General features: G+C 48.1%; 1 protein-coding gene across 2 annotated transcripts in view; it reads left to right on the forward strand.

Moving 5' to 3' along the window:
• The window catches only part of HDLBP (high density lipoprotein binding protein), a 37,335-nt gene extending 18,752 nt beyond the window's left edge, over nucleotides 1-18,583 (forward strand). For both annotated transcript variants that reach the window (XM_059479679.1, XM_059479678.1), the window contains exons 4-28: nucleotides 690-844; nucleotides 1,303-1,518; nucleotides 3,143-3,349; nucleotides 4,090-4,305; nucleotides 5,120-5,326; nucleotides 5,530-5,637; nucleotides 6,179-6,283; nucleotides 6,715-6,793; nucleotides 7,448-7,587; nucleotides 7,865-7,969; nucleotides 8,263-8,376; nucleotides 8,705-8,791; nucleotides 8,962-9,093; nucleotides 9,415-9,633; nucleotides 10,466-10,687; nucleotides 10,897-11,115; nucleotides 11,810-11,948; nucleotides 12,297-12,451; nucleotides 13,024-13,128; nucleotides 13,786-13,920; nucleotides 14,443-14,586; nucleotides 15,179-15,364; nucleotides 16,766-16,882; nucleotides 17,288-17,416; nucleotides 18,037-18,583. In XM_059479679.1, coding sequence (XP_059335662.1) covers nucleotides 690-844; nucleotides 1,303-1,518; nucleotides 3,143-3,349; nucleotides 4,090-4,305; nucleotides 5,120-5,326; nucleotides 5,530-5,637; nucleotides 6,179-6,283; nucleotides 6,715-6,793; nucleotides 7,448-7,587; nucleotides 7,865-7,969; nucleotides 8,263-8,376; nucleotides 8,705-8,791; nucleotides 8,962-9,093; nucleotides 9,415-9,633; nucleotides 10,466-10,687; nucleotides 10,897-11,115; nucleotides 11,810-11,948; nucleotides 12,297-12,451; nucleotides 13,024-13,128; nucleotides 13,786-13,920; nucleotides 14,443-14,586; nucleotides 15,179-15,364; nucleotides 16,766-16,882; nucleotides 17,288-17,416; nucleotides 18,037-18,123 — 3,728 coding nt within the window. In that variant the 3' untranslated portion in view covers nucleotides 18,124-18,583. The remainder of the gene's footprint in view (nucleotides 1-689; nucleotides 845-1,302; nucleotides 1,519-3,142; nucleotides 3,350-4,089; nucleotides 4,306-5,119; nucleotides 5,327-5,529; nucleotides 5,638-6,178; nucleotides 6,284-6,714; nucleotides 6,794-7,447; nucleotides 7,588-7,864; nucleotides 7,970-8,262; nucleotides 8,377-8,704; nucleotides 8,792-8,961; nucleotides 9,094-9,414; nucleotides 9,634-10,465; nucleotides 10,688-10,896; nucleotides 11,116-11,809; nucleotides 11,949-12,296; nucleotides 12,452-13,023; nucleotides 13,129-13,785; nucleotides 13,921-14,442; nucleotides 14,587-15,178; nucleotides 15,365-16,765; nucleotides 16,883-17,287; nucleotides 17,417-18,036) is intronic.
• The last annotated feature ends 288 nt before the right edge of the window (nucleotides 18,584-18,871 follow it).

The following is an 18,871-nucleotide window of genomic DNA, read 5'->3' on the forward strand; positions in this document are numbered from 1 at the left end:
GTGAGCAGATGGGCCTGAACGCTTCAGAGAGTTCTGGCTAGCAGTGCTTTCAGCCCTGGGATGGGGCACATCAAGAGTGGGGCACTGAGCTACATGAGAGCCTCATGGATCAGTGTGCTGGGCTGTCATTTCCACCCTTTGCTCAGCCAGGTGCTGGGCGTGGTCACTGACCATACAAACTGACTCTGTGGTGGATTTTGGCATCCATTCCCAGCTGTGAGCTGCCCCATTTGGTATGGCTCAGTGCACATAATGTACAGCCATACAGGCTTTCCCTAGACTTTGCCCTAACTATAGTCCTTCTCTGCCTTTTCCCTGGGCTGATATTTGTCTTATCCCCTTCTGACCTGCACCCTTTGGTCCTTTCACTTCTTTCAGCTCAGCCTGTTTTCCCCTAATTGAACTCCTCTTGACAGAGTTGGCAATAAGGTGCTGTTCACTCCCTGCACCCCCTGTGCCAGCTCAAACAAGGCTGGTGGTTTGTGGCATCCACTGCAGTCTGTGCTGTGCTGATGTCAGTCGTGCTCCAGACTTGGCAGCCCCATAGGCATAGTTGTAATAGGATTAATAGCAGGGCACAAGCCATTTGCTCTCCCTTGTTAGTGGTGCCTAATTACAATTGCACTGCCTGTGAACAGGGGCATTTCTGCAGGGAAAGTGACTCATTTGCCCTATTTGCTTTACTCCAGTTACAGCTTTAAACTCTGAAGAAGAGAATGATCCTCCAACCTACAAGGAAGCCTTCCCTCCACTCCCTGAGAAAGCACCATGTTTGGAAGCTGCCCAGGAACCTGCTGGTCCCTGGAGCAAAATTCGACCAATAAAGGCTTCTGTCATCACTCAGGTTGGTGTAGTGGATGTCTTATCTCCTGTCTTTCCCCACTCCCCAAAGTAGGTGAAGTGAAGCATTCCCTGGAGTATGAAATCCTTGGTATATCAGTCAGCCTCTTTGTTGTATTTTACCCTGGTACTGCAGCTGAGAGCTAGGACTGCTCTGGAGGGGAGGGATGTGTTGGAAAACTGTCCAGAAGAAGCTCTGCATCCCTGTTCCTCAAATAGCTGAAGCAGGCCCAGAGGGAGGATTGCAGAATTCCTGTAGTGAGTGCTAATCCCCCTGTAGGAAGAGTCCCAGTGTGGGGCAGACTGGCTGCTGAAGTGCTCCTGCACTTCCCTGGGCACAGCTGCACAAACTGGGAGGTCAGCTTGCCACCAAAGTCCTGCATAGCCATGAGAGAGAGAGGAGCTGTGAGGCAAAGCACACTGACAGCTTGCTGTGCTCTTTTTGTGTCTGTGGCTGAGCAGGTGTTCCACGTGCCGCTGGAGGAGAGGAAATACAAGGACATGAATCAGTTTGGAGAAGGGGAGCAGGCCAAGATCTGCCTTGACATCATGCAGAAGACAGGAGCTCACCTGGAGCTGTCTCTGGCAAAGGACCAGGGCCTTTCCATCATGGTCTCTGGCAAGCTGGAAGCAGTCATGAAGGCTCGGAAGGAAATTGTTGCTCGGCTGCAGACTCAGGTGAGGGCAGCTAACTGTTCTCACTTGATCCTTGCTCCTCCCCAAGACTCCTGAATGCTTTGAGACCCTTGGGTGTGTGTGCTTATAAGCCAAAGAGGTGTTATTAGATGACTAATTCAGCTTTGCCATATATTTTCAAAGCATACAGTTGGCAATTTGGAATGGAAATGAGGCTTAAAATAGGGTTCAAAGCTAATTACAGGCCATGGTGTTGCATGAAGGGTGGAGTCTTCAACCTGTGACTTTGTGCTGAGGTGCTGGTGCTGGCAGGGTACAGGCCCCTCACACAAAATTCATGGTGTGTGAGAACAGAGTGGTGCTTTCTCTGAAGTCCTTCAGAGAAGAATGTGGAGGGATGGGAGAAAGAAAAGTAGAGAAGAGGGAGTTCTGCCAAATGGTGGAAGTTTCATATTGGGGTTCTGAGTTATGTAACTTGAGCCCCATTGGTAAGTAATTACAGACTGCTTGTTTCAGTTGCTTCTCCTTTCAGTCCTCTGCATTTTGATTTCTTACTTTCAGGTTCTTGAGTTCATTGTCAAAATGGTACTTCTTGTTAAGATCCATCATAGCCTGGTGTCACGCTGTGTTTTAAAGTGTAATGTCCAAGGTAGTTAATGCAGTAGTTAATACCATGCCTGCTCAGTGCTGTTCAGCCCATGTGTCATACCCTGCCAGAGGGATGAAAAATGGACAAACTCTACATAATGTGCATCTGAAAAAATAGTTTAGGTTGTACTACCACAGATCCATGCCCCACATGTCCTCACATATCCCTCCTACATGGCCCCAGGTCTGAAAGGTGTGTCTGTGTTGCAACTTCTCCTAGGCTTGGCTGGCATCAGTATGTGGACAGGAAGTTGAAGAGTCACACCAAGTGATCTGGTTTTGATTTGATTTATTACTTTTTCCATTGTAGGTTGAATTGTAAGTGCCTAGTTAGTTAATAGTTACATATTCCCTGGGATCAAGAGCATAGTAGCAATCCTAAGCTCTCAGGTCAGTAAAAACTCATTGAGAGGGCAGAAGTCAGGAATCCCTGTTATTAAAGGTCTGTTAGCCAGACCTTTAATGCTGGATTTAGAAAAGTTCTGGGAACCCCTCTTTTTCAAGAGAGAAGCAGTCCCTGAAGCAGTGTGTGCTGCTTTGAAGACACCTTAGCACTCAGTAATGGTAAGCATAGTTGAGCTGTCTGCCTGCTGGAATAAGTTTCTGGTGTTGAATTTCAGTTTCCTAGGAGTCAGGCTATGTCTTCTTCTCTGTAGCCTTGGCAGCAGATATCAGAGTTCAGATAAACTCTACCCCAGAGCTGTCATCCCAGTTGCTCTCTGGTGCTGAGAGACTGAGACAGTGGAGCATAGACACCTCCTCATCTGTGCCTGAAGGCTTTTGCTTGTTCAGAGTGTTGGTCCTGGGAAAACAGAAGGTTTTTTAGGGAATGGTGGGGTTTAGACTCCTGGAATACAGGCACTTTAGATCAGCTCCTCTGGCATTGTGTCAGTCTTGTGCTAGATGGATGTGCTGGAAGACACTGTGTTTACTCCTCAGTTGTAGCACTAAGCAGCATCTGAAAAGCTTTCCCTGTGCAGGCAGGGGCTCTCACAGATCCTTGGCCTCTGTATTGCAGGCTTCAGCGACAGTTGCCATCCCCAAGGAGCACCACCGCTTTGTCATTGGAAAGAATGGTGAGAAGCTGCAGGACCTGGAGCTCAAAACTGCAACCAAGATCCAGATCCCCCGCCCAGATGACCCCAGCAACCAGATCAAGATCACTGGCACTAAGGAAGGGATTGAAAAGGCCCGACACGAGATCTTGCTTATCTCTGCTGAGCAGGTACCTCAGTCCTGTGATCTCTCATGTCGTTATCTGAAGGGCCATTTTGGTTCTCTGTGGTACATTAGATGTTTGTAGCCACCATGGTCACAGCCAGTGGTTGTTGTCATTACATTGCAATGGTTCCATATTGCCAGAGTTTTGTACCCCCTTGATGTTTCTTGTAGGCAGCTCCCCTAGGCACTGACTCTTCTTTGTCCTCACAGCAGCCAACTGACTCCAGTTCCCTCAACCAACCAATCCACTCTTTTATAACACTCTTCCTATTTGCTACAGCTGTGGCCTGTTAACATCAGGCCAGCTCCTAATCCTTAAAAATTAACCCAGCTGCAACTCTTTAGGGGGTAAGATTACTTTCTATACTACCTTTATATTCTATCCCCCTACAAATGGTAACACTGTTAGTCTGAACAGAGATGTACACCATTCCACTGGCTGTTTGAGCACTGCTTCCAGGTTCTGCACCTTCTGCTTGTCCCTTTTGTCCATCTCTGAAGTCAGATAAGCACTTTTCATATTTTGAAGTGAACCACATTAGATGCCAGCTAAGACAAGAGATTAGAGACGAATATCCTAAATTAAGAACAGCAGTGTTGGTAGATGGAAAGGAGTGGAACCTGCAAACTGGAAAGGTGCTTGGGTTAGAGTGTCAAGCAAGACAGCACTGGGAATTCAGCTGTATGTGGCAGAGATGTAATATCACCAGCAGTTTCCCTGAGGGCTATTCTGGATTCCTGTAGGATAAGCGTGCCGTGGAGAGGCTGGATGTGGAGAAAGTGTACCATCCCTTCATTGCTGGCCCTTACAACAAGCTGGTGAGTGAGCTCATGCAGGAGACAGGGACACGCATCAACATCCCCCCGCCCAGCGTCAACAAGACAGAGATAGTCTTCACAGGGGAGAAGGAGCAGCTGGCCCAGGCTGTGGCTCGTGTTAAGAAGATCTATGAGGAGAAGGTATGGATGGTCCCTAAAGTTTCCCATCTTCCCCTCACCTGCTCACAGCCCCTCTTCCCTTCTTGTTCTACTTCTGTGCATCCCTCAGTTGTATTCTCCTCGTGTCAGCTCTTGCTCAGCAGCCCTTGCAGTACATGGACCTGGGTCTTACCATTTCCTTGCTCAGCAGAGTGGGACTTGGGGTGATTCTGCTGGGGAGGTGACAGATCTCCTGCTTTTTTGTGTAATGGAAATTAGCAGACCACAAAGAGCGCTCTGGGTGCATGTTTTCACAGGTGCTGCAAAGGAAGGAGGGAAGTGTGAAGGCTACAGTGTGGCCAACTGACAGTATCAAAATTGTTACATGAGTAGACGTTGCTGAAAAGTAAATTTCACCTCAGTTTATTTTCCATTGCTAGTGTCACTGTGAATATCCTTGTTGTGGGTTGTTGGTCTGTTTTTCCTCATGGTTACGTCTGCATTTGTACCAGTCTGAATTTCAACACAGATAATCAGCTTATAGCGTGGTGTTGCATTACAGCACTGCCTGGGGACAGCTGGGCATTGTGCAAGGGCAGGGGTGTGTATGTGGTCTCTTCCATGTACTGTCCCAGGGAGCTTAAACAAAATTTTTGTATTTCACCTGTCAGTTTTTGAGAATAGGGCTTTCTGTAGGCAGGTCCCAAAGATTCTAGGGTACTGCAGAACTCCTGTGCTCACCTTTGCTTTGATCTTTCCTGGGTGCTGAGCTTCACTGCATCTTGTGTCTCTTCCTTTCACTTTTGTCCTTCCCTGCTCCCTTGTGATTGATGCTCCAGTGCCTCTGCTCCTACAGAAAAAGAAGACTACTACCATCGCTGTGGAGGTGAAGAAGTCCCAGCACAAGTATGTCATCGGCCCCAAGGGTAATTCCCTGCAGGAGATCTTGGAGAAAACTGGAGTCTCTGTCGAGATCCCACCCACTGACAGTAGCTCGGAGACGGTGATACTGCGAGGCGAGCCTGAAAAGCTTGGGCAGGCATTGACTGAAGTCTATGCAAAGGTACTGATGGAATGGGCCAGGCTCCTTTGAAAGCCCCACAAAAATACATCCCTAGGCACTGACAGATGGAGGGGGGTGGTCTCTGTCAGGCTGTCAGAGTTGCAGCTTGGAACTCAATAACAAGGTTGCAGCATGGGAATTGGAAGTGAATTTTTGTGAAGGCCTCTTGCAGTCCGTCCATCAACAGCTTCTCTGTCTCTCAGGCCAACAGTTTTACCGTCTCCTCGGTCTCAGCCCCCTCTTGGCTTCATCGTTTCATCATTGGAAAGAAAGGACAAAACCTGGCCAAAATAACTCAGCAGATGCCAAAGGTATGGATGAACTATTAGCTTAGCACCAGTTGAAGTAGAATGTGGTTTAATCCAGATCACTCTTTGTAGAGAGAGAAATGTATTCTGGTATGGATAAAACCAGGGAGGAAATGACACAGATCTCATCATATTCAAGGGAGCTACCAACCAGATTCTCCTGCCTCAAACTCTTTCCATCCTATGTTACTTTCAAGCATTGAGTCCTTCAAAGAAAGCTTTATGTGTTAGTATTTGGAGAATTGATGTAGTAGGAGACCTGGAAATTCTGAGTTCAATGAGACTTCTCCCTTGTGAGTTAGATGGTATCTGGAGAAGGGCTAGGTGAGCAATTTCTCCAAAGCCCTTGCAGACTCCAGGACAGCACCAAAACCTTGTGCTCTAGACACCAATATGACCAAAATTGTAGGTTGCCTGCTTCAGAAATCATGTGTACCCTTAGTGGAAGGGATTGATCAGATTGATCAATCAGGCCTGACAGACAGCATTGACCTGACTTGTGTCTTGGAAAATTCTTACTGGTTTCCTTGCCTTGTGTGTCAAGGTTCACATCGAATTCACTGAAGGAGAAGACAAAATCACTTTGGAAGGACCTACAGAAGATGTGAATGTGGCACAGGAACAGATTGAAGTCATGGTTAAGGATCTGGTAAGTTGCTGGTGCTAGTTCTACTGTATAAAAAGAAAGTGGGGAAAGGTGGGGAAACAGAAGAGATGAAGTGTAGCTCATGTCTGTGGGTATCTTCACAGGCTTAACAGAACTTGCGGAAGGCAAGTTGTGTGGCAGGTGAACAAAAACCTTGGTTATGAAGCTTTTCCTAAAAAATCACGGGCACATCTTCAGTCTTTTGATGCAGAGAAGGAAAGATTCTCTTTCAGTCACAGCTGGAGAGGCATTTAAGTCTCTTTAAATGTTTCACAATAATGGTGCTCTCAGCTCAAAGCAGAGGAGTGTTCTGCTGTGCTCACTAGCAGGAGGAGTGCTTGTAGCTGCAGCTGGAGTCAGTGCCTGCACTGGCAGTGGGCACAGGCAGCAGCAGAGGGGGCCTGCCCTGCCTAGCCCTGTGCAATTCTTTGTAGATCAACCGGATGGATTACGCAGAAATCAATGTCGACCACAAATTCCACCGACACCTCATTGGCAAGAACGGAGCTAACAGTAAGTGGGGTGCCTTTCTTATCCTTCCTCAACTCAGACTCTCTGTCATAAGCCTATCATATCATGGCTCTGCAGCTCAGCCAGGGTGCTGCCTCCATCACATTGCCTCTGCCCTTTTGGAGTGAAGTTGGCACAAGAAGATAAATGGGCAGTGAGGCCTTGGGATGGCTTTAATGCCTTGGAAAGTTGAACAGATTACTTTGCTGTGTCCTGGCAGAATTTTTGTGTTTTGGGGAGGTTAGAGAGTTGTCTTTTTTCTTTTTTTCAAGTTCGTCTATGTGAATTTCATTTTAGAACTCACTTGGGTGGGTAGAAATCTGCATGGTGAGTTTTTCCCCAAAAAGAGAATTTGGGATTAGAAATGAATGAGCATCTTCTAGTCTAAATATGGTGGTGTCTGGGGAAGAAACAGATTCCTCACTTTGGCAAATGAACTATTGCCTCTAGATGCCATAGTGTTTAATTGTACAGATTCCTGTGTAGCATGGATCTGCTCTTGCAGATCCAAAGGGAAAGAGGCACTTTCCCCTGATTCAGCTCCATCCCCTTGGCCTTTCCTCAGAGGCTGATGTACTTCTTAAAGCCTCTAGTCAAGGTGTCTTTGCTTCCAAATGGTGCCTAGCAGAGTGTGTCACCACAGCCCTTGCCTTGCAGTTAACAGGATTAAGGACCTCTACAAGGTGTCTGTGCGCATTCCCCCGGACAATGAGAAGAGCAACCTGATCAGAATTGAAGGAGACCCACAGGGGGTCCAACAGGCCAAGAAAGAGCTGCTGGAACTCGCTTCCCGTATGGTTAGTGGGATGTGATGCCTGGGAGGTCACAGGGTTTGAGCTCTTGTGTTCCCTAGTAACCTGCTGGTAGAGGTGTGTGCCCCTGGCCCACTGAGCACTTGGATCTTGTGACAGCTGCAAGTTCCTCTATTCCCTTGGATCCCTTCTCTGTCAGCCTAAAATAAATTATATCTGGAGGAAAAACATTGATGATCAGCAAGCTGTTGGGCAGCAAACTGGTAATAACAATTATGTGGCTCTCCTGCTGAGCACTCCTTGTAAACTCTGTTCTCCACAGGAAAATGAACGCACCAAGGACCTAATCATCGAGCAGAAATTCCACCGGACCATCATTGGGCAGAAGGGCGAGCGGATCCGGGAGATCCGGGAGAAATTCCCAGAGGTAAGGCTTTCCAGGAGAGGAGGGATTCAGAGGGCATAGTTCCTACTTGGGTAATAGACACATGATCAGTAAAGTCATAAATGTAGTGTCTCTGTGAGCATGAGAAATATCTAACTGATCTGTTAGTGCTCATACATCTAAAATATGTGAGAAGATGGTTCAGAGACTGCTGACATGGTTACCTGCTTCCAGATGGCAAAGGAAATGTGCAGGATCTCCCCAACCTTTGCACGTGTCTGACATGACAATCATTATATTTGTTTGAGCTGACCTTAAGTGACCATTTCCTGCAGGTTATCATCAACTTCCCAGACCCTGCACACAAGAGTGACATTGTCCAACTCAGAGGTCCCAAAAACGAAGTGGAGAAGTGTACCAAGTACATGCAAAAGATGGTGGCAGACCTGGTAAGGGACACTTCTGTCTGCTATTCTCTCTTCCATGCCTGAATAACCCTGGAATAGTGGAGAGCTGTAGTGGTTTGGCTGGGGCTGACACACCTCAAGATGAGGGAACTGTGGACATGGTTCTATGTGTATGAAAGCAGGCAAGTAATACCTGTTATTTAAGGGCTGTAGGAGAGGGTACATCTCTTGCTTGTTCTTGGAAGTGTCCCATATGAAGAATTCACTGGGTCTAAGCCTGTTGTCAGAAGCTTGTTTATCAAATTCCTGGGGTGGGGTCTCACTTGCCAGGATGGTGTAATCTTCAATTCTCCCTTTCTTTCTCTCTTAGGTTGAAAACAGTTTTTCTATTTCTGTTCCCATCTTCAAACAATTCCACAAGAACATCATAGGGAAAGGAGGTGCCAACATCAAGAAGGTGAGATATCTTTCCTTTCTTTGCTGCTCATTACCATGATTGCCTACAGTGAAATCTCATTCACTGGTCTCCCCTGCTCATTGGTAATGCAAAATAAAACCTCCAAGGCCTTTTTTTCTGACATGGGACACCTGTCAAATAATTTTTCTGGAATTTTTTTTTTGTGGCAGATCCGTGAAGAAAGCAACACCAAAATAGATCTCCCAGCTGAGAACAGCAACTCTGAGACAATTGTTATCACGGGCAAGAAAGCAAACTGTGAGGCTGCTCGTCACAGAATTCTGGCAATCCAAAAGGAACTGGTAAGTGAAACAGCTGGCCTGTGCCAGATCAGGGACTTGAAAACATAAATATAGGAGTTACAAGAGACATAAATAGAGAAGTGCTTGTAGTGAGGCATGGCAGAGGGGAGACAAATATGGATGTCAATCTGTTCTTGATGCTTCAGCTGAAGTTTGTGGCTGCTCGTGTGTTAGGAGTGGCCAATCCCAATTCCCTGTGGTCAGGCATTTCTGACACTTAGCTCTGCAGAGCTCCTGGCAATGTGGGAGTTAGGGGGCAAGCAGAGTCTGTGCAAACACACAGCTATAGCTTGACTAACATCCCATACTGTCCTTGCTTAGGCCAACATCACAGAGGTGGAGGTCTCTATTCCTTCCAAACTCCACAATTCCCTCATTGGCGCCAAAGGCCGCTTCATCCGCTCCATCATGGAGGAATGTGGTGGAGTCCACATCCACTTCCCCACAGAGGGCTCTGGCAGTGATACTGTGACCATCAGGGGCCCAGCCCAGGATGTGGAGAAAGCCAAGAAACAGCTGCTACATCTGGCAGAGGAGAAGGTGAGCCTTGCCTTACAGGGGATGGAGCACGTTGGTCTGACCAGCTTTTTGTTTCTGGAGGTTGAAGTGATTCCCTCTGTCTGCATGGAAGGATTTTATGTCAATAGAACAAATCCTTCTTTGAGGGATTTGAATACAGTTTGGGTGATTAAAAGTCATACATTTATGACTTCCATCCTTGTGACAATGAATTCTTCTCTCATGGGCAGAAGAACTGTCTGTAATGCATCTCTGGGCAGACTGATGATACACTCAGAGTTAAGGCTCCTTGCTTTTGTGGTTTGAATATTCCTGGGTACCTGCACTTCTCTGAAGCACTTTACTCTGTAGATCTCCTTCACTTTTTTCTTGATCTCTGCATTTCAGCTCCAGTTCTCCCATTTCACTGCATATATTCAGATTTGAGAGCTTTTGGTTACAAGACCTTGCTCTGAGTTGTGGCTGACTGACTCAGTCATTTTAATAGCAAGCTTTCTGGGGTCAGCATGTGAACGTGCTCTCCATGGGAATTGGTTGGTTGCCTCTGGGAGCCTGGCTTGCAGCTGTTAGCAAATGATTGTGTTGCATTTTGTGCAGGTCAGACCCTTCTGGGGACGTCTGCTCATATTCTCATTGGTCATGCTGAGTGTACAGTTGGTTTTTTGGCCCTGAGAACATCTTTGGGGTAGAGTTTTTAATTTAATATATTGTATACCTTTTTTACTTTCAATGGTGAGCTGCATCTACTTTGCTTTTGCAGCACTCTGCAGGTAACATATTTACATGCTGACTGTTGGTGCTGGTGATATTTTCTGTATATTAACATGTTCCATGGGTGTCTGGCTTCTTTCAGCAAACAAAGAGTTATACTGTGGACCTCCGTGCAAAGCCAGAGTACCACAAATTCCTTATTGGCAAGGGTGGTGGCAACATCCGCAAGGTGCGGGACAACACGGGGGCCCGCATCATCTTCCCCACCTCTGAGGACAAAGACCAGGAACTGATCACTATCATGGGAACAGAGGAGGCTGTCAAAGAAGCACAGAAGGAGCTGGAAGCCCTCATCAAGAACTTGGTATGAACTTTTTCCTGCCTCTCACTATTGCAAGGTGTAATGAGCCAGCATGAAGGACCTGCTTATCCTAAAACCATTTGCTGGCCTTCATGGGAGCTCGGGAGGATCCTTCCTTACCTCAGGGTGAGGTTGTAAGCTGATTGCTGTTGAGTGCAGCCAATTGTGCCTGTCACCAGGACAGGGGTTGACTGGCTGTGTTGTGTTGGCAGGATAACGTGGTTGAAGACTCCATGGTGGTGGACCCCAAGCACCACCGCCACTTTGTCATCCGTCGAGGACAAGTTCTCCGTGAGATTGCAGATGAATATGGTGGTGTGATGGTCAGCTTCCCGCGCTCCGGCACCCAGAGCGATAAGGTCACCCTCAAGGGGGCCAAGGACTGTGTGGAGGCAGCCAAGAAACGCATCCAGGAGATCATTGAGGACCTGGTATGTTGTAGAAAAACTGTTTCTTCTGTACTCTGTTCTCTCAGTGTCCTGCTTGAACCTGCTGTATGACCAAGCTTTATGTGAACAAGTCCCGTGGTAATTCTTGGATTTGAACCTTTGCTGTCAACATACGGGGTCTGCAGACTTTAGATCCTGGCTTGAGAGTAGCAGCTGGCTCCAAAATGCCAATTCTGTATGAATTAATCTCCTCTGACAATCTTGGTTTTCAGGGGTGGAAGTAGGAGGCCAGTCCTTGATGTACATCTAGACATTAAAATATTGGACCCTTCTTGTGCCTCTACATGTCTGGCCTTGGCCAGTGGTTGCTTTCAGAGCTTTCCTGCACTGCTAGTATTGGCTTTTGGAAGCAGTCAAATGTCAAATCTGTTCTTTTCCCATCCATCTTTATATTTTTCCATTTCTTCTATTGCTTCCTCCTCTTCAGAGTACTAAAGAGTTTGAGCTTTGCTCTTGGAAGCCTTTAATGTCTTGAGTTCAAAGCAACCTTCTTTAAATCCTCTGCTCTTCCAAAAGAGAAATGATTCTTGAAAGTTTTGAGTTCTTCCCCTGTTCAGCCATTGTTATCTTTTCTGACTCCTCTCTGTGTCCGTTTTGGGTTTCACCATGCACAAACATCCTGTTTTGTGGTGTGAAAGAGGCTGCATCACAATGGAACAACTTTGCTTTCCCACAGGAAGCTCAAGTGACAATCGAATGCACCATTCCACAGAAGTTCCACCGCTCCATCATGGGCCCCAAAGGGTCCCGGATTCAGCAGATCACCCGTGACTACGGCGTCCAGATCAAATTCCCTGACAGGGAGGAAAACCCAGGTATGTCTGTGGATGCATGGTGGGATGGTAGTTGGGATGGTCAAATGACTGTACCAGTGGATGTATTCTACTTTAAATCTATGGAGAGAACTGATCCCTGGTGTTCCTGCAGTGTCCTTGAATCTGGGCTTAGCATCAGCCATGTCCTCTTGGGAATGGGACAGTTTCAGGAGGTCAAACTGCAGACCTGGGTGTTGTGAACATGCTATCACTGCAGAGTACAGGGAGAGCCAGGACATCCTGACAAAAAAGGCTCTGTGAGCTTAGTGAGGTCTCTCTGACCTCTCAATCTTAGGATCTGGAGGAGGGGACTCTGTGCATTGAACACAAAACTTTCCATGTTTTCAGCCCCTGTTGTGGAGCCAGCTGTGCAGGAGAATGGTGAGGAAGGTGGGGAAGGCAAGGAAGGGAAGGACACAGATCCCAGCTCTCCGAAGAAGTGCGACATCATCATCATCTCTGGCCGCAGGGAGAAATGTGAGGCAGCAAAGGAGGCGCTGCAGGTGTGTGGCTTTCTCATCCCCTTACCCCCTTAGGTGGTGATGCTTGGATATAATTTGTGGTGGTGGTAGTAAAAGCTGCTCAGTCCAGATGCAATGCAAGTGGTCAGTAATGTTGGCCTGTAGAAGGGGTCTGCACTACTCAAGGGAAGCCCCTCTGCTCTGTGACTTCGCCTGGCAGCTTGAATCACAGTGCCTGACTTTGTAATTACTAGTGCTTGTAAGCAGCCCCAATAGCCATAAAAGCATGACATGATTGTTTTATGGAGCACAGCTGAGAAAAGGAGGAGTCTGGTTGAGGCTGAGTCATTCCAGGTTCAGCAGACCTTGCCATGCTTCTGTAGTGACATTTTCCAAGTCTGTGCTAAACTGAAGCCAAGGATATGAAGGCAACCTGTCCCACAGGTGGGGTTTGACATGGCTTCTTCTGAAAACATGCAACAGGTCATTTTGGTGTTCCCAGCTGTGCTGGGAATGTACCTCTGTTCAGCAGCATATTCTTTTGGGCAAGTATATGGCAAGCTAGAAGAGAGGAGAAGTTTTTCCACTGGTAAACTATGCTCCATCCCCTGCAGGCTCTGGTTCCTGTCACCATTGAGGTGGAAGTTCCCTTTGATCTTCACCGTTACATCATAGGCCAGAAAGGAAGTGGGATCCGCAAAATGATGGATGAGTTTGAGGTAAGTTGTTGCCCTTCTTTCCATCTCCTCTGTCCTGGAGAATCTGTAAGTAACTGTGTTGGGGATTTGGACAGTTACAACATACTCAGGTCTGCCATGGAATACAAGGCTCCGTGGTAGGAAAATGATCCCTGGGTGTTTTGGAGGCTGGATCCAGGGCTTGGTAGGTTTTGTGCTGAAGCAGTACAGTCAGGGTTGATGTTGTGAGCGTTGCATGACTTGTTTGGTGTCTGCAGGGATTCCTCATCAGTGTGAGAGTTGTTTTCCTCCTGGGCCCTGGGAAACAGCTCTGCTGTGCCTACCCATTCAGGAGAATTCTCCAGAGCCTCCGGGGCTGATGCAGATTGGCTGCAGTCAGTGTTGTTAACATATATTTGTTTCCTGGCCTCTCTAGGCCAGCACAGGGGCTGGAGAAACAGAGTTTTATTCAAAAACCATCTAGAAATTGTCCCAAACAACTGACTCCAGATGGCCCCAGCTCGATGACTTCCAGAGGTCCTTTACAACCCCAGCCATTCTGTGGGTTTTAGGATACCTGGGTGGGAGCTGGTCTTGGTGCCAGGGGAGACCAGGGAGGTGCCAGCTTGCAGTCAGAGCCATCACAAGTGATACAGAATGAGCAGTGATGTAAAATGATAATTACTGCTTGTTACTCAGGTGAACATCCAGGTACCTGCTCCTGAGCTGCAGTCAGATATCATCACAATCACTGGGCTGGCTACCAACCTGGACCGTGCCAAGGCTGGGCTCCTGGAGAGAGTGAAGGAGCTGCAGGCTGAACAAGAGGATCGGGTAAGGCCTGTGCCTGTCCTTCCTTCCAGCCAAACATGGCTTCTGCCTCTGGGCTCAGACTCCTGGAACACCTCATCTTTTAGGGGCACCCTTAGCTGCTCTGTGGGTGTGGAATGATCATAAATGGTTTACTCAAAGGTTTACCATGAACTGACAGGAGGGTTTGGGAGTGTAACTTTGGGTTGTCCAGGTCTCTCACACCTTCGTGTACTTTTGAGATACTGGTGGGTGGGAACCTCACTGTGCTGCCAGTCTCTCTCTACCTATCCTCACTGAATCCTTATCACAGCTCTGAATAAAAGTTTAGGGATGAGCTGGGGGTTGTTTGCTGTTTGCAGTTTCCCTCTGAACTTAGCAAAAGCACAAGGCTCCAGTGGATGGATGGCTTGGATATTCAAGCATGGCCCTGCAAAATCTGTTCCATGCATCTCAGAAGGCAGAAGGAGATGCTGTGACTTAAGTGGACATGACTGGAACAGCCGTGGTGTGTTCCCTGCTCTCACTGTGCTTCTCCTGTTCCAGGCCCTGCGGAGCTTCAAACTGACAGTGACTGTAGATCCCAAGTATCACCCTAAAATCATCGGGCGGAAGGGAGCAGTGATCACCCAGATACGCACAGAGCATGAGGTCAACATCCAGTTCCCTGACAAGGATGATGAAAGCCAGGTGAGAGATCAGACTGAGTGCAAGGATGGCTAGTGGTTATCTCTGAGCATCTTCTCAAAAGCTCTGAACTCTCTCCACTGCCTTAGGATAAGGTGGATGGTGAAGGGGATTAGCAGGGAGAAAGCTTGCTTAGCTGCTTATGAACTTGGTTGTGCATTCACATTCTTTGAAAAAATCCCTTCACCCAGGTTTTTTTCCTCGGAAGCTGAGAAGCCTCAGAGAAAACAATTCTTATCTCATTTACTTCTCCTCTGTTTTGCTCATGTAGAATGTGTTTGGAGATTGTTTACCCACAGGTGATTGTTTCATTGGATTCTGCTGGGAGTTGTTTTCACTCCTTGGCCAATCAATGCCAAGCTGTGTCGGGACTCTAGAAAGAGTCACGAGTTTTCATTATTATCTTTTTAGCATTAAGTATCCTTTCTGCATTCTTTAGTATAGTATAGTATACCATTCTTTAATATAATATAGTATCATGAAGTAATAAATTAACCTTCTGAGAACATGGAGTCAGATGCATCATTCCTCCCTGCCACAGAGGTCCCTAATAATACAATACTTGGTCTCTCACACATCTCTGCTGGTTCCCCAGGCCCAGGACCAGATCACCATTACTGGCTATGAGAAGAATGCTGAGGCTGCCCGGGATGCCATCATGAAGATCGTGGGTGAGCTGGAGCAGATGGTGTCCGAGGACGTGACTCTGGACCATCGTGTTCACGCACGCATCATCGGAGCACGTGGAAAAGCCATCCGCAAAATCATGGATGAGTTCAAGGTGAGCACTGGGCCAGGGCCACACAGGACAGGCTGGGCCTGGGCAGCCATGTCCTCCTGTGGGAAGAGCTTGGTGCTGAATGAGGCTCACATCTCGTGGTTCTTGTGTCTTGTGCCTGCTCAGCATCTTCAGCTGGAACAGAAATGACAGAAAAGCCAGTGCTGCTCTGCTCATCTTCAACTCCACCAGCATATGAGCAGCATTCCTGGCCCAGGGCACCCTGGTATGCCAGGGGCACCTGGGCTGTCTGCACACCATAGTCAGACACCAGCTGAAGCGTCCCCACACCTCAGCTCTGTGTCATGTTTCTCTGGAAAGGCCAGGAGCTTTTCCTGTTTTGCTGGAACCCAGACTAAAGTGGAACCTGGAAATGCTTCCTTGGTGCTCTGGATTAGCTCTGCAAGCAGCACTGAGTTCTGTCCCTCTCTGGAGTCCTTTTGTTGGGTTTTTGCACTCAGGGTCCCAGATGATCTTGAGAGAGAGGAGGAGGAGGTGTGTATGTCAGCTACTCTGAGTACTGGAAGTGGGCAGCCAGACCTTTTGCTGGGAGGTTCTGCAAGGAGGCTGTCCCCAGACCCTCCAGCTACTTTGAGCTGAATTCAGGGAATTCTTCTGTCTTTTCTCTAGGCCACTGTAGATCCCTTTGACTCTGGGAATCATGGTGCATTCTCAGGGCTGTGGATGTGGCAGAGTTGGCTGGCTCTGGGAAGGTCAGGGACCTCTGCCCTGATAGCATATGGCATCAGCAGCAGGCTTTACTGCAGGGCCAGCAGTGAATGTGAATACTGAGGGATGAGATTTTGGAGACTTGTATTTTGGCTGGGCTCAGTTATTGAAACAAACTGGTTCCCAAATGAGCAGCTTTTGAGTTTGGTCCTGTCTTGTTTAAATTTCTGGCACCCATCTGGAAGGCAGGGTGTGAGAGAGCACAGTGCTTGTGCATGGGGTGCACTAGGCCAGCTCTGTAAAGCCATTGTCAGCCAGGATTATTCTGTGGCAAACACAGAAAGCTCATTGTGCTTTGTGGTGATGGATCAATGGTAAAAATGCTTGCAGCAGTGTGAGGACACTGTCTGGAAATGCAGCCCCTCTCCTGCCTGTAGTGCCCAGAAAACTGAGCCTCTGGGAGTGAGAGCAGCAGGGGCTGCTGGAAATTGGGTCCTTAATAAAGACTGCTCTGCTTTCCTGCACGGGAAACTGGGCAAGTTTTGGGGCCAGCTGTATACCTGCTCACCCCTCAGTGTCTGAGCTGTGGAGGTCTAAAAGAGACTTGTGGCTGTGGACAGACAGTAATTAGGGCATCAGTGACAGTGATCTGTGGTTCCAGTGACAAGGGTCATGGGGAGTGTCTGGCATTTCAGATGTGCAGGTGTAAGTGTTGTGCTGTTCCTTGTGTTCCAGGTGGATATTCGCTTCCCCCAGAGTGGAGCTCCTGACCCCAACTGTGTGACTGTGACAGGACTCCCTGAGAATGTAGAAGAAGCTATTGATCACATCCTGAACTTGGAGGAGGAATATGTAAGTGTTCAGCAAATCTGTGATGGGGTTCCCCTGACACAGAGCTGGATGTCTGAACTATGTCCAGGTGGTATTTTCTTCCACTGCATTGGAGAAATGGAGCCCTGTGCAGGTGGCTATCAGCTTCCACTGCAGCTGTCCCTCAAACCAGCTGGACTAATGTCCTGGAGAGGACAGTGAATGAGAATGTTGGGACACCCCAGGATGTGCCTGGTGTTGCCTTGTAGCAACTTGCACCAGTTAAAAGTTGTGGCCTTCAGGGTAGTGCAGACACACCATTTTTGGTCATTGTAGAACAGGCTGGTGAGCTTGAACACGTTGCAGTGTGGTGAGATGGAGGGGTGGGCATTGTCATCCAGTTTGAGGAGCTATCCAGATTCCCCCCTCACTGTTGTGTTACTGCAGCTTGCAGATGTGGTGGACAACGAGGCAATGCAGGTGTACATGAAGCCCTCCTCACATGAAGAGTCCAAGGCCCCATCCAAGGGCTTTGTGGTGAGAGATGCCCCCTGGGCCACTGTCAACAACGAGAAGGTGAGTGCTGCTTGTGCTGCAGGCTGGGGACACAGAGCATGGGGACACTTCTGTCTGTACTGGGGACACAGCACTCTATCTCCTCGTGACAGAGAAAGCAGCTTTTAGCTGCTCTTTGTGGCCTGAGCACAGGCCTGGGCTCTCCTGCCCAGCTTTCAAAGCACTTCCCAATGTCTTGTCACTGTGGCTACATCAGTGTGGAGCAGTTGGGGAATGGGGGATCCTTACAGAAAGTGTGCTGCCAGGCTGTGTTGTTTCCAGGGGTAGGGGTAGGGCCTGGGACTGGAGACTCAGGCTGCAGCACACAACTGGCTCAGTGTTGGCAGCTCTGAGCTGGGACATGTGGCAGCTCATCCTCAGCTGCCCCAGTACTGCTGCAGGGCTGGCCTGACCCTGTTCCAGTGTCCCAGTTACCAGCTGGGACCCTTGGAGCCCTTTGCACCTTCTCTACACCCTCCTCAATGTCACCTCTAGATGTCCTGGGGCCACAATGATCCTTTTTGTCCCTTCCCCATTGTTTCTCCTCCTGGGAAATCAAAGACTCTGCTTAGCTCAGGGCCTCACCATGTAAGTTCACAGCAGGGCAGGAGCTTAACTTGTTCCCTTTTTGTTTGCTCTAGGCCCCTGATATGAGCAGTTCTGAAGACTTCCCCAGCTTTGGGGCTCAAGTGGCCCCCAAGACTCTTCCCTGGGGACCCAAACGATAATGACCTGGAAGCAGAAACTCCTCCAGCCCGCTGACCTGACACTAACCTGCCACAAATACTTCCTGTCTGAAATCTGACCCAGCGGCTGGAGCACAAATCAATTGTCCCAAGAGGTCTCCTAATGGTGTCTGGAGTGCTAGACCCCATCCTGCTCCCCTCAGCTATCACCGTGTCTAGGACCCACCCTCATCTCTTGATGGATATTCTTTCCTCCTTTGGAACAAGACTTCCACTCAGATTCAAACACTAAATGTGTGTGTTTTTGTTAGAAACTTCATAATTGACTCCAAGTGGCTAAGATTTGCAGCTTCCCAAGCGCTAGCAGAGCAATCTGCTCTCTTGAGCATGTCTGACTAGGCATTCTCGCCTTCATTAGGAGACCTCCTTTACTGTGGCTAGGAATCTACTTCCTGTCTCATGACCTCAGGAAATAAATTTCCTTGACTTTCTAAAGCCAAAACGTTTGCCCTCTTTCCTTTGTGTTTATCCCAGGCCTTACCTTACCTTTGTAGAGTGCAATCAACTTTTTTTCCTTTTAACTGCCAAAAATTCATTTAATGCTGATAGCTGACTGTGGGGAAGAGAGCTTCAAATAATCTATAAGGTCAGAAACCTGCTTTTTAAAGAAACAAAACCTTCAATAGGCTGCAGAGACAACAGAGATGGAAGGGGCCAGAACAACCTATGGCTACCCTGGTCAGGAAAACGCCTGTGAGCGCAGCGAGCGTCCCTGCGCCGCACCAAGCAC

The sequence above is a fragment of the Ammospiza nelsoni genome, chromosome 10 (assembly GCF_027579445.1).
Source record: "Ammospiza nelsoni isolate bAmmNel1 chromosome 10, bAmmNel1.pri, whole genome shotgun sequence".
Classification (NCBI taxonomy): domain Eukaryota; kingdom Metazoa; phylum Chordata; class Aves; order Passeriformes; family Passerellidae; genus Ammospiza; species Ammospiza nelsoni.